Raw genomic sequence first — 15,221 nt, 5'->3', positions numbered from 1 at the left:
CTGTTTGTATATTAGCTGGAGAGTTTGAACTTTAGGCAAAGGAACAAATCAAGTGTCTCACAAGGAGTCCTAGGTGTCTGGAATGTGCCCTCTTCTCTGATCCAACAGAGCTATGACCTTTTGATTTTGAACTATTGTACACGTTGAGAAAAGTTGTGCTGTTGCAATTAAGGAGAAATGTGAAGACATACACATTAGCTAAAGTAGCACCTTCCTTAAATGCCCATATTTCAGATCTGTGGTCTCTGAGAGACACTTCCAGTTTTTTATTCATGTATTTATCCCAGCTTCATGATGGAATATTTTATATGTGCTCAATATTGTGCTAGGTGCTGGGATCCAACAATGAACAAAATATAGACTCTGCTGTCAGGAATCATCATATATAAGAGCTAGAAGGAGAACAAGAACATGACTTATTTTCTGCTACAAAATCACACTAGGGGACCAGAAATTAGGTTGTCTCTAATGCCGGGGTGAGATCACCCTCTGGAGATATGTCATTGGTAAACATACAGGCCCAGCCAGATGCTGTAGTTTTTTAACAATGGGCTTATACAAGAAATAAGCACATTAGCACCTACATATTTTAGTAAACATTGACTCAAAGATAATGGTATTTTTCAGCAACACAAGTCAACTGAAATAAAAGAGAAACATGTACTTCTGGGAGTCTGTATCTGCTTGGTATTTTGTCATTCTTACAATAAATCTGAAATTGAATGCTTGTTCTTAATCTTTGATGATTCTGCTTGTTTCAGCTAATTTTTGCAACTCTTCCTTTCCCTTTAGGAGATGATTGCTCTGTTTTCAGTCATGATCTTCCCAGTTACATTAAAGATAATTTTGAGTCCGCAAGAGTCACTGAGGCAAACTGGGAGACTATTCAAGGTGGAGTGATAGGAAGTGGCTGTGGGCAGCTGGCACCCTATGCCCATGGAGACTCACTCTATTTTAACGGCTGTCAAATAAGGCAAGCTGCCACCAAACCTCTGGATCTCACTCGAGCAAGGTAATACAACTCCCAGGTTGTAGTCCAGACATAGAATCAGTCACAAGCGCCTCATTGTCTGCTGTTAGCCATGATCATGAACTTCATGGCACAGGTGTCACTAAGCAGTGGAAACCTAAATATCATCTGAATTTGGTATGAAAAAGCATTATATGTTTTCACAACTCAGAATTATGCTTTGCTTAAATTTAGTGTAGAATTACCTTGTATCTCTTCACACACACTGGCTGAGTGTTGGTAACATAGGCATAAGCCTGGAGAAATGGCCAAATATAAGAAATGGATAAGTGTATCACATCAACATGTTGAACACCGTGAACTTATACAATGTTAGAGGCCAGTTGTATCTCAATAAAGTTGACAAGAATAAATAATTGGTTATGAATAATCTATATAGATAATTTAATATGGAACATATGCAAGCATGTAAATATAAATGTGAATGTGAAGAAGATTCGTAGTAATGCAAACATACATATTCCTGTATTTAGCATATGTAGCTATAAAAGGAAGTGGAGGACCGATGGCTGGATGGCTGGGAACTTTAAAAGTTCACATGCTTTATGAGCTGCACGGTAATGCAGAATAGAGAGGACAGAGAAAAAGAGACCCAAGAGGGTTCCTTCCCCACCTGCCCTTCCCAGCTCTACCACCTTAGCCAGAGCAAAAATAGCTTATTGTCTGTGTAATTCAAGAAGAGATTCCAAGGCTTTATAAAGGTTGCAAAGTACTAGACTCCTCACTGAATGCTGAAAAGTGCGTGAGTATTTTTGAGAATTAAATGTTGGGTTAGTGGGAATGTAGATGTTTGCTTGAAGCTTAATATTAGTAACGTATTTTCAGAGGCAGAAAGGCAGGTTGGGGGGCCTTCGATATGATAAACAATAAAAATATTAAAAAATTAATTCCTGTAGAGTAACCATATAACTAACCATAGATCCCAGAAGTTGTTGTGTCCGCCCATCCCCAATTTTTTTCCTACCAAAAAAGATGTACATCATCTAGATCAACCTGATGTCTTCCTTGACCCCATATATAGCTACAACTAGCCACTTAGTTAATGACTGCACACCATGTCATGCAAGTAACTGCTTTAAATTGATTAATGCATTGAAATAATGCATTTACCAGTTTAAGTCAGGCTCTTTATTTGACCACCTGTTAATCACTAGGAATCTTACGAGGATAGATTTCCTATGTTTAAAAGCTGTATCTTTTAAGGGCAAGGATGCCTGTGAAAAACAAAAGGACACGTCAAACACGATAGCAGATATTGTCCAGAGCCTGTGTGTCTAACTCAGTTTTCCCTCTGCTCTGATCTCCAGACATCCTTTCCTAAAATAAACGTGATGATTTATCCGTGTCCAGATTCTGTCCAGCTTGAAGCTATTTGTAAAAAGCATGTAGCATAAATACTGTGGTTTTATTTCTTGTCCTCTCCATGTCCTCAGCTGCCTATTTGGCCCATATCACTTTGCAGAGAACAGAAGGTGTTTCAGGAGAAATACTCTAACAAGGTTTCTAATATCATAAGAAGAAAAAAGATCTTTGAAAGTCAAGATTTTCACTGTGTAGAGCACCAGCCTTCTGGGCTTATTTTTCATATGTATGATGTAAAAGATAAGTTCAATAAATTTTGTTATTTATGTGACTTAGTCATAAGACTGGATGCTTCTATTTTTACTATATTATGAACGTGAAAATTATGGACTTTAGGAACGAGAAAGATAAAAAAAGTAGAACGTATAACTCCTTGAATACTCCTGACTTTTGTTTACACATGGTTTCCCCTGTGTTTGTTCAGCAAAATCATGTTTGTTTTGCAAATTGGGAGTACGTCGCAGACAGACAGCTGCAACAGCGACCTGAGTGGCCCCCACTCCGTGGACAAGGCCGTGCTGCTGCAGTACAGCGTCAACAACGGGATCACCTGGCACGTCATCGCGCAGCACCAGCCGAAGGACTTCACACAGGCTCAGAGGGTGTCCTACAACGTCCCCCTGTAAGCGGTCAGAGAGCAAAAGCATGGTGTCACACATGATCCTAACAATAAACAGTGTTTGGTGAAGTTACTGAACCAACGCCGCAAAAGTAGGTGGTGGCAGAACCAAGACTAATCCAGATCTCCAGAGTTGTGTTACCGTTTTCTATTATGACAACAGGCACAACTGGGAGCCAGGATAAGGTCGAGAGGGAAGAGAGAAAAGCAATTAAATTCAAGGGTGCGTTGTGCATATTTCCCTCCCAGTAACCACTGTTTCTAGTCGTTTAGGAAACAACATTTTTAATCTTCTGCTGGGTACACCGGTTTAAAAATTTGCTGAGGATAGGCAGCTTAGTCAGTTTTGCCTGGCATGGTACCCCAGCGTCTAGTACGGTGCCCATCACATAGAAGGCACGTCACATTTGTTGACTAAAGATGTGACTCTTCCAGGTACTAGTGGAGCAAGGGGAAGAAGGGAGAGAGATGTAGAAGGATTGCAAATCCTTGAGTAGCCAATAAAACTTGATGCTGCCACTATGACCTGAGCAAATCTAAATTCCATACCCAAAGTTATGTTGATTAAGATTAGACTATTGTAGTTGAAGTCTGGAAGTCACCTACCAGAAGGTTCTCTGTGTTCTAGTGTTTAATCTCTCTGTCCTTCTATCTGTGACCCAGGGAGGCACGGATGAAAGGAGTTTTATTGCGCTGGTGGCAGCCACGCCACAATGGAACAGGTCATGATCAATGGGCTTTGGACCATGTGGAGGTCGTCCTGTGAGTATCTGATACATAGCATCTCGTGTCCATTTCAGAAAGGTTTGAAATTTCTTTGATATGGCATGCTCCTTAATTCAGTAAGAACTGTCCCTGATGAGAAACCCCCATGGAACCACTTTGGCTTATACTCTTCCACAATTGCAAACTACAGCTCTAGTCAACAGTGAAATAACAAAGCCCCAAATATAATTTAATATAACTTAGAAAACTTCAATAAGCAAAGGTTTATTTAAGGGTTTGACAATATTACTTAAATTGGATCGAACAGAAGTCTCCAGGTAAATGGGAAACAATGCCTACTACCAGATCTGAGTTGCCTTATAAAATGGAATGACACCCTGAAAAGAAAAAGGATCTGTACTGGTCTATGTATCACTAGGACATGTGCCCAATTACAAACACCAAACACCTGTCCTAGCAACAGATGCCTGGGGCATTCTTCCATTTAATGACATGGTCAAAACTAGAAGAAAGAATTTGTGGTTTCAGATGCCTCGTGACCAATCCCAGCGCCTAAGAAGTCAAGGGCGTTCCCCATGGTTTCTCCCATAGAATAAAGTTGTCAGCGCTCTCACCTAACTGGGTTGACTGTTCCACAGTGAGATGACTTGCTTTTTCTCTAACAATCTAGTTCCTGTAGAACTGGAATGCTTATGTCTCGACGGGTTCGGACTGATGGCTCCAAGTGGTTGGCAAGGAGAGGCGAATCTTCTCGGTAGATAGGTTCAAATGTTCATTCTGTTTACCAGATCGAAAACGAAATCAGTCCCTTGGCTGATTTCAGTCATTTTGAAAGCAAATTTAAGTGATTAATTGGTAGGAAACCTACCAGATTTGTTTTCTTTCAATCATAGCCATGAGCTGAATCTTGAGTTAGCCCTCGTCTTAGTTTTCACTGAGGCACCTGCTTGCATGGCATCCATGTCAATCCCCAAATCCAAGAGCAACCCGGTTCCTACACAAGCTCCCACTGTGCGCTCTGCTGCTTTGGACAACTTGCTGGGCTCTGCCTCCATAAGATAAAGTTGAAGTTTAAAGTAACAGTCCAGACTCACTTGAACCTATATTATGAGGCTGATGTTTTACTTAGATTTTGATTTCCTCAGACTGCATTATTCCAGGAGAATAGACTAACCTGGGCTCTAAAACGAATGATGTATGGTGAGTTCAGAGAGAGAGAGATCCAGACAGACCAAAACCCAACCCTCTAGCCATTATGCTCTGGCTACTTTCCTTTCAGAGCAGCGCTTCTCAATCTGATTGAACATCAGGATCACTTAGGAGCTTTTGGAAGCATCAATGAGTGTCCCAATGTCCATGCCCATACCTACGGGTTAGTTGCTTTAAATTGATCTTCAGTGAGACCTGAGCATTGGTCTTTTTTAAAAGCACCTCAGTTCATTCTAATAAACTGGTTGAGAATCAAATTTAGAGTCAATAACCAGTTTTTATCTTTCAAGTCTCTTGCCAAGACAGTTTACATTAATGGGGCTTCCTGTGCCTGACAAAGCATTACCAACTTTTATGGAAGGTTCAAAGCTTGACAGTCCTCAATAGAAGGCAGGATGCTAATACTGACCTTGGGTAGATACGACAGTTGTTAACATGTCATGTGTTTGAAAGGATATTTCTTATCCCCCCATCCAACCAAGCAATTGCAGTTATCCATTTTGGATTTCAAAGGCATATTATCACCACAGTTCCCTCCCGTGTACTAAGATTAAAGAGTAGGTGGGGTCAGAAGTACAAATATACTCCCTGGTGTAAAATAACCCCTTTACAATTTGGGAGCAGAACAGAGTTGACCTGCTGCCTCAGAGGTTCTCACCACCCAGCTCCCCAGGGAACCTTCTGGCATACCTGCTGTTGGTATTAATTTTTATAAGCAGTAACCAGAATCATGATATTATTACAAGAATCAAGGTCAGATTATATAAGATACCAGAAACCTAGCATTTCTGGTATTTTTCTGGAGCAATAATCTGTATTTATAAAGACTTCACTTTTATTCCATCTCCAGAATTTTAAGACTTCGAAGAATTTAGGCACCTGTCTGCTCTTATTCTGCAATGATTGTTTCAAAGTCTCAGGGCACTAAAACATTTCAAATGAGAAAAGAGCATTGCCACACATGCAGAGTATTGCATGACTTGAGTTTTATTCAGTCTTCTTTTGGTGAATAATTTTAAATTATAACTTTACATGTGTAACCGTAAAATTTTATATATTTATATAAATATGTGTGTGTATATATATAATATGTTAAAATTTGTTAAAACTAAAGGAGTCACTTTGTTTTCCTTCTTTTTTGGAAAGAAGAAATACTTCATAAAGCTGAGTTCAATCAATGAGTTGTTTAAAAAATACGGTACAAAGAAATTATATTTTCAGAACTATGTTTTTGATGTTTTGCTCTTGTCTTAGGATTTAATATTTCTATGCCACTGTATTCTTTCAAACTGCTTATTTTCAGAAGAGTCGCAAAAAGTTTTAAGGCATTTGCTAGTTAATATTCCCTTAGTAGCTCTACAAAACAGTTACTTTAATTTATTCATTTGATGAGCTTAAAAATGAAGTTCCAGATAATTCAGAAAAATAAAATATAATAATTTTTCCAAGTGTCTTGCAACCAAGTAAAGCACAAAGAAGCCAGCCAAGGTTCATGTCACAATTCACAAATATTACTAATTATAACTTTGCTGCAGTAGATGTATATTTAGAAATGGAGAGGTGGAATACTCCCATAAAACCCTATTAAATTCAAAATATCCTCCTAATTAACTATACTTTTGTATAATAACACTTAGTTATAGGAACTAATAATGTTAACTCCTTAAGTGTGGAGGGAACAGGAGGCTGAGGTGCATATCTCAAGAGATACAAGCCCTGCCTAATTGAAGGCCACAGATAGGGCAACTAATATGTTTTTTGCAACCAATGGTTGGGGGTATACATTTTTAGAACACATTTTCTTTTCTGAGTAAAGATTGGCCCTAATCTAGCTTTATTACCATAGTTCAGCTTTTGTGCATGTGCACTAAGGAAACATGCTAAAAACTCCTAGAAAGAAAAACTGTGGTCACGCATGGTATCTTGAGTCTAACCTCAGTACTGCCCATATGAACCAAGAAGATACATGAGTTTGATAAGAAAAAAATGTAGCACTTTTGAAAATATTTCAGAGTTTAGGAGTGCATCCTAAATGAGCAAGGTAGAGAATATATTTTTAATTTAATGGTTTAATTCTAAAATACTCCATCCAGAAGGATTTGAGTTTCATAAATATGGATATACAGAATAAGCCCCACACCATAAAGATAAAAACCACAGTTTTAGCATTTAACGAGCGAAGTCATTTATGCCTTATGCTTGTTTGAGAGTGTAATCTCCCCACTCTGATGATGTTTTTCAATAAAACCTGCACATGAAAAGCACTTCATGATGATAAGCCCTTGCTAATCTGCGACAGAACAGATGAACTGAATTGACAGATCACTTTTTTCCAGCCTCACTAGCTTACAAAAAGTCCTCATCCGTAAAGTCTGAGTGACGCAGCTTAACAGTCATTGACAATCAAGCATCAGAAACCTAATTTCTCTGAATTCATTGGCTAGTGTAGAATATTTGTTTTTCAGTAAATGTTTTTGAATACATTTGGGCAGATCCCTCACAAGATCCATGCTGGTGGGGTTCTTCTTAGGATAAAAGGGAATCCTTTGTCTTATTGCTGGGCACTCATCCTTCTACCCTAAGAATCTCCCTCACCCAACTATGCATTTCATTCACACATCACATTTCCTGTGTACGTGTCTAAGTCACAACCTGTCATGTGTACAATGAAGCGGGCCAATTTTTGCATGTGTACCTTGAAAGCAAATTGCTCAGTAAAGAGTCAGCCTTTGTGAATTGATTTACTAAAAAGTGAATTATTACCACATTTGCTGAGAATTGGAAATGAATATGCTGCTAACTATGGTCTTAAAGGCATTTATCAGATTTTATAATATGAGTTCCATCATGGCCATTCCCTCATGTATTCATTATCAAGATACTGTCACATTTTTGGCACAAATGATTTATGGAGAACAGCATATTACATTTGTTGCAAAGCATATTTATCCTTTATTAAATTTGATTGTGTTGTTTGATATAGAGGACTTACGTATTTTTAAGAGCCCATTCCTTAATATATTCAGGAATAAGTATGTTCTAAATAATTGAAAAATCAAATAATAAAATTAATGGTAGTTATTAAACTATTACTTTCATATTTATACTTTATATGCAACATTTATGCCAAATGTAGTACTATAACTACATGTACCTTGACATACGGTTATGAGCAAATATTGCATGTTGCATTACATAGAAAAGTTAAATATATGTATATATTAGGTATAGAAGAATAAGAAATAACTTCTTTAATTTTTATTTTCAAAAGAGATGAAAAATCCTATATCGCATCTAAACCTGATCAGACTTTTATGACTAATCACAGTGCTGCATGTGTTGAAAGGCATTTTTTAACTTGTGTTATATTTCATTATTTGCTGTCATTGGTTTTCCACTAGAGTAAGGTAAGTCTTCTTACTAATTCTGGGGAACTGTTTACTAATAGTTTCATCAGTGTTACCTACGTTAACTGAGAAGTTTTGTAGAAGACCTTTGCAACTGAAAAAAAACCTGTGAAAACAAAGTTATATGTGATACTGAAATATACTGGAACACTTGAAACCTATATCATGTAAACTCGGAGTTCGGCCAAATTGTGGTAATTTTCTGATGTATACAATACGGGGCACAAGAGCATAGATCAGAGTGCCAATCAGCATTCCTTCATTTGAATGTTTGACTCTGTGCCTGGGATTTTGTTAGGTGCTCTTGAAATGTTAACAGTTTATAAGTGTGTTATGAGGGGAAAGTGAAAATAGAAATGTGTGGAAAAGAGCTAGGGGCTCTGATTAAATGCAGTGTCTTTCAAAAGATCTCTTGTGCTGGACATGAGTGAGGATGCCTAGACTTCTTAATTCTATTCTAAGTTAATAAACGAACAGGCAAAAGGGAATGGGTTTATTCATAATATTTGTGAGTTCTAGATGATATCCTTAGGTAAGATTGGCCTTTTTAAGTATATATTTACGTTTGCTCTCTAATAGAGATACTTTAAAACTTAGGAAAGAAGGTAAAATGTTAACCATTTATTAAACATCTGCATATTCTACTAGAAGCTTTCATTTAATCCTTACAATTCCCCAAGGTACACAATATCAGATATTATTCCTATCCCCAGTCAGCAGGGAAAAGAAAAATGAAACCTTCTACATTTGTGAGATATATGAGCCCACACTTACCTACATGTAGCCCTCCTGAAAACACATGGCCTTGAAAGTAAAATGTACTTTCTTTTTTATATGCAGCGCAGTTTCATTGATTAGTTTCAGTGGCAGCTTCCCATTCTACTCTCATCAGTATTCCTCTGAAAGATAATGGCGGTCACTGGATTCTTATTTTTGCATTGGTATAAAATATTATTTATTGTATCATTTTGTTTTGATGAAAAATAAATTACCGAACAGTAAAAATGCCTAAATTTCTGTGAGTTCAAATTACTTCTGCCAAGTCTCTATCTTCCCCATTTCCTTTACAATCAATTAAAAATCAGTCAAATGTTTTCATAATAATAACCTAAGATAGTGGCTCCAGTGAAGAAGAGCAGTTCGAGAGAACAGTCACTAGTTCTTGAAAAAACTTGCAATATCCCTATTTCCTGTGCAGAAACAGGGAAGCATTTTATTATTCCATATGCTGTCTAAAGTCCCCAAATTCCCTCAGTGATAATGGAAATTTAAGTTAGCATTTCCAAGAAGTCATCGTTCTCCCTTCCTTCAGTGACTTAACTCATAATGGGAGTTTATAAATGGACCTAGTTCTATTCAGAATCAAAGCAAATTGATAAGTACTGTAGTTGATATACCTTGGGATAAATATTACCTGCTTTCACTGGAATTATAATAAAAATACTTTCCCCTATAATCACAGTGAAGAAATAAATCCTTAAAATTCCACCACGCCTTAATTATTTTGGTTATAAGTTTATCTATAACTATACATGTATCAAAACCAAAATTAGGCTCTCAGATCTGCTTCACAAAAGAAGATAATAAGCATGAGATCTTTAAACTTGTTTAACATTCCCCTAATGCCCAATCCTATAACTTAGACATTTTAGAAGCCACAACAAGTTTAATAACCATGTCAGTTTATTAAATGGTCCTCGAAGCAGGCAGCACTTCGGTATAGCTTCCCATGGTGCTTGATTTTCAAAAGCTTATGAACTGGAAAAGTCTGCTTTGTTAGGTTCCAACTTAACTGTCTCCAGAGATATTTATGCTTTACATAACAAAATTACTAGTTAGTTTCAAGTGTGATTTGAAAATGTGGCCATTTCTAATGTGACTACAAAACACTAGACATCTATAGCAAATGCTGAGTGCATGTCAACATTCGCAGAGATCCAAAGATATGCTACTGATACGAAAATGTATTCAAGATTAAAGGGTATCCAATGAATCAAAATGCCTCCTAAAGTAGAAGTCAGCTTCCAAGCTGGACTGATCGATTATCAAGGTATTAAAAGATCTGCAACCTGTTAATATTTATTTTCTCACATACAAAAATGAAGAATTTAAATCAGTCCATAGTAAGTAAATAGTTATATGGAGAAGTTGCTTTACAGCCATTAAACATGCACATCAACTTTTGTTCAAATTAAATGTTCCTTTGTTCCCGGATATTGAGGGCACTTTCATGTCCATCTCGGTCACATTAAGGTAACTAAATATCTTGAGTGTTCTGAGTTTATCTTTTTTCCATGTAAGATATTTTAACCATTTAAAATTCTCTTTGCGTACCTTATATCTTTAAATGTGTTTTCAACAGAATATTTTCATTGCTTTAACTTTGCAATTATTCCTTATAGTTAAAGAGTAATGATTTACAACAGGAATCCAATCAGTAAGTCACCATAAGTTCAACAAACATGCCTTGACCCCCCAGGGGTCAGGCAGGAGGCTCAGTGCTATGATGTGGGGCTGGAGGGAGTGGGGCCCATCCACGACACCCACCGCAGTTTAGTCATGGGGAGCCAAGATGTGAACACAAATCATCTCCACGCAAAGCAGAAAATGAGCAGTATGAGGGTTCACAGGAGGGGGGGAAATCCCTACTGCAGAGGGTGAGCAAGAAAGAAAATGTGATACTTGAAAAATAAGTAGAAATTTGAGGAAGCTGTGTTGGGGATTGTCCAATAAGGCAGATGGAAGGGGCTCAAGGTGAGTTTGAATAGAGATGACTGTGTGAGGTGTAGCGGATGAAAGGACTTGAAAAACAGAGTAAGGTGAAACATGTGGAGGACTTGAAATAGCTGGCGAAGTTGACTTACAAGGATTATGAATGGTTTTTTTTTGTTTGTTTGTTTTAACAAGATAAAGCCAGCATTTGAGGGAAAGTTTGCTGAAAGTGATGTGCAAAATTAATTGTACGTATGTGTGGGAAGATACACACACACACATACATACAATTACACATTCGGTGATACTTTCTTAGTATTTCATAGTATCTTTTCAGTGGTGTTTCTTTCATAAGGAGAGAGAATGTGGAGGCTAGCTTAGGGGGCCACTGTAATAGCTCAGGGAAATTCAGGGAAAGGGCCACAAGATGTCCTAGGATGCTGGCAGGAAGACAGCTAGTGCCAGTCCCAATCTTCTGTGACCAAAGAGGTGAGAGGATTCTTTCTCCTGACACTTGATTAGTTCAATACATTAGGTCGTTGTCCGTTTTTTGTAACTAGACTTTACATAGGCAGCAACTAGTACTTATAGCAGCTAATGAATAATGGATACATTCATTTCCTTCTTCAACTATGACATTGAAACGGGTCAACTTGGTTGATACAGGGGAGCAAGGAGGATAGTCAAGCTACCTGAAGATGAAACCTGATTTTTTTCTTTTTCTCTACAGTGTCTTCAGAGTATATTTTGTTTCCATTCTATAGTTTCTAGTTAGCATTTTTATAGTATAGAAATCCAGGGTGAAAAGTTATTAGCACTTTATTTTCCAAAATATATATCAATGTGATGTCTTCTTTTTATCAAGTTTTCAGCACAGATACTATTGCTTTTTGATTAAACATATCTGATGAAGTTCACTTTATGCATTTTCCTTTGAGAGATTTTATTGTAAATCTTCTTTTCGAATGATCAAACATCTAGAAAATCCTATTTTAAAGGTTTCTGTATGTTACAAGTGTTAGTATAATATCCTAGGTAAAACAATATCATTTTACACCTTGCCTGGTCTGTTGATCACTAATAACTCAGAAGAATACACTGCTCGGTGCAAAATTATCCATTCCCACCTCTTCACCGTGACTCAAGTTCATGTCATATTGACTGACCTTCATGGTGATAGCACATCACATGACATTATCCTGCTCCATACGCATTTTATGTTCCCATAAAATTAAGGAGGAAAAGACTTTAGGACCAGACAGTATTCAAGAGACTCAGTGAATTTGGAAAATACTAAGAGGCTCACACTTAAAAACCACACTTCAGTGCTACATAGAGACATGTTGTCACTCCAGTCCATGTGTGAAAGGAGTCTGATTCTTGTCAGTGACCTTATGGATAATGATCCTTTTTAAATTACATTTTCCATACCAGAACTTTAACAGCTGTCTCTACCAGTATCGTGCATATTCCTACAGGCTCCTAAAATCCATTTTCAGTATTTTTATCAGCTTCACGTAGAGTATGTATGCATGAACGTGTATGTACACACATGGGGGGAATATATACACACATATTTACATCTATACATTGAATTACACTTTCTTAGTATTTTATGATCTTTTTTTAGTGGGGTGTCTCCTTCATAAGGCCATGTATATAGAATATGACCCAAGCTGCTTATTGTTTGAGGAAGGCAGTGGAATCCGACCTTCTGAGAAAAACACTTACTTCCTTATTTTGCCCCTGAGACTGCATAAAATAGGAAGGTCAAGCTGATTCAGATAACAAGTTTGTTTTCCCTTTGTTTGTTTCTGCTTTTTAAGCTTTAAATGAAAATGTTTGCTGAAAGAATCAAATTATGCTTTCTACTTGTTAAAGGTGTATTTAAATAAGGTAATGGGTACAGCACACACTTTGTCTCAAATGAACTCCATCCAAGTAAATGTTTTCAGAAAGAGTTCAAGAATAAAATTAAAGATCCAAAGAGTTTCAGTTTACTTTTGCAATGAATCGAGAATTTACCATTTTTTCTGGTTCGGACCTCACTCATGAAAAGAAGGGGATTTCTTCAAGGCCAAAGGCAGTGAATTCAGGTGTCAGCCTTTAGTTCTTCTGTCCTGGGGTGGTAATGTCAGCATGACCTATTAACCCTGAAAATTTTCAAATAAGTATCAGGGTAACTTAGGACCTAGACTAAGGTCCTACATTGTGCTTTCAATGATGGGACTTACACGCTCTTTCTCCTTTCCCTCCCCTGCCTCTATCCTTTCTGATTTTAACAGCACTCGCAAACAAAATTACATGATGAATTTTTCACGACAACATGGGCTCAGGCACTTCTACAACAGAAGACGAAGGTCACTTAGACGATACCCATGAGGAATCAAAAAGTTTATTTTTCCTTCCAACTTGTGATGTATTGTTTTCCATTCTTTTAAATCTTGTACTGCATCTGATATCAGGAAATTTCTGTGAAGGACTTGGTGATTAACTGAAAGCCCTTCTCAAGACTGAGTATACACCACTTTCCCACACTGTGAACTAATGACAAGTGACTTATTTTCTCTTAAGTAAATGTCTTCATGTTGATGTGTCTGTGCAAATTGTGATCTGTGGTAATATCAGTTACAGTGGCAGTATTGAAAATAAGAAATAGTTTAACAGAAAAAGAAGTTTAAGCACAAAAGTTTAAGAGATCTTATGTTTAAAATGGCATTTAGTACAGTATTTAACATTCTTGGTCACAAAGCTATTTAAGTGGACTGTATTTCAGCTATGTATCATGTTTTATATGATTAAATTATCATTGTTTGTCCTTTATGTATTCTCTTCTACAATATAACAACACATGGACACTGTAGTTACTTATGTTGCAATATTTTGCTGCTGAATTTCAGGCTACTTATATTCTGCAGAAAATTCATTGAAATACCTACTCAAGAAGATAGTTGTAAAGATATGGTATCTCCTTTAATACACCCCTTGAAATGTATGTTGGCTTAGCATTGTTTTGTGGATAAGAAAGATGCCTGACCTTGAAATATTTTCTAATTAAAACTTGTGGATGAAGACCCTGTCTCCCACAAAGGAATTCCCATTTCCTTGTCTAAAGATTCTTTTAAAGTGTTCTGTGGCTGATTTACTAACAGTAACTGCCATTTTGTGTCTGTGGTAACAGAGTGATTTGTAAAACAGTGGATGTTTTCATTGTGTTCTCTTTGTGGATTGTTTTTCCTGCGGGTCATATTCATACCTTTCTGATGACGTTGTACCAACACCAGCAACATTATAATGGCCCGGTAGCCCTGAACTCTCTATTAACTTAACAAAAAGGTTGCACTCTAGGGTGAACCATGCTAAAAGCCCATGCTTAAATAAAAATTATGTTCAAAAGCCATTTGAAGTTCATTTGTCTTTATTTACTGTTAATTAAATTTTCTGTAGGATTTGTAAGCCTGGTCAGGTTTGGAAAGAACAGTGTCAAATATATTTACTGTTTTTTATTTTGTTCCATCATTGATAATAGCAGTTATGAAGCCACACTCTCAATGTTGCCATTTTTCTCTTACTCAGTTTTTTTCTACTATTCACTCTGTAATTACACTAAGAAAAGCCAGTAGAGAATTTCGAAAATTATTTAACTCCTGAAAATTTTTTTAGCTGCTGACATAAATCCTAGCTCATAATAAGTACTCATGCATTCATTCAGCAAATATCTACTGAGTGCTTGCTATTTGACAGGCACTGTGCTAAGTGCTGAGGATAAAAATGCTGATTGAAACATTTTCCCTGCTTGTTTTTAACATCTACAAAAAAATAAATATGTTGATATTGTTGAATTTGTTGGCTTTCCAGAGGGCTAAAAAAATATACCCAGGTAATAAAGGGCTGAGTGGCAGTAGTATCTCTCATTGGATGATCTCCAATGAGATTCGAGATTATTGGATTTCCCATTGAAACGATAAGGGATGATCTCACTGAGAAGTTTAGTTAAATTTTATTTTGAGTCTGGTATCAAATCCATTGTAAATCATCGCCTTGGAGATACAAGGCCTTCTTTTTTCTACCTAATATATGACATATGGTATAATTCGGTGCATATGTGGCCCATAAATATTTCTAAATATTGTATCTTAATTGTTGACTCTTCGTT

General features: G+C 36.9%; 1 protein-coding gene across 2 annotated transcripts in view; it reads left to right on the top strand.

Moving 5' to 3' along the window:
* RELN (reelin) overlaps positions 1-14,465 on the top strand; it is a 518,443-nt gene extending 503,978 nt beyond the window's left edge. Inside the window, exons 61-65 of one of the 2 annotated variants that reach the window (XM_032643899.1) lie at positions 793-1,012; positions 2,817-3,014; positions 3,675-3,773; positions 8,348-8,353; positions 13,351-14,465. In XM_032643899.1, the coding sequence (XP_032499790.1) occupies positions 793-1,012; positions 2,817-3,014; positions 3,675-3,773; positions 8,348-8,353; positions 13,351-13,447 (620 nt within the window). In that variant the 3' untranslated portion in view covers positions 13,448-14,465. The remainder of the gene's footprint in view (positions 1-792; positions 1,013-2,816; positions 3,015-3,674; positions 3,774-8,347; positions 8,354-13,350) is intronic. The other variant, XM_032643900.1, reaches the window with a different exon arrangement.
* Positions 14,466-15,221: the final 756 nt, after the last annotated feature.

The sequence above is a fragment of the Phocoena sinus genome, chromosome 9 (genome assembly GCF_008692025.1).
Source record: "Phocoena sinus isolate mPhoSin1 chromosome 9, mPhoSin1.pri, whole genome shotgun sequence".
NCBI lineage: Eukaryota > Metazoa > Chordata > Mammalia > Artiodactyla > Phocoenidae > Phocoena > Phocoena sinus.
This window is presented reverse-complemented; position numbering and strand designations above follow the sequence as displayed.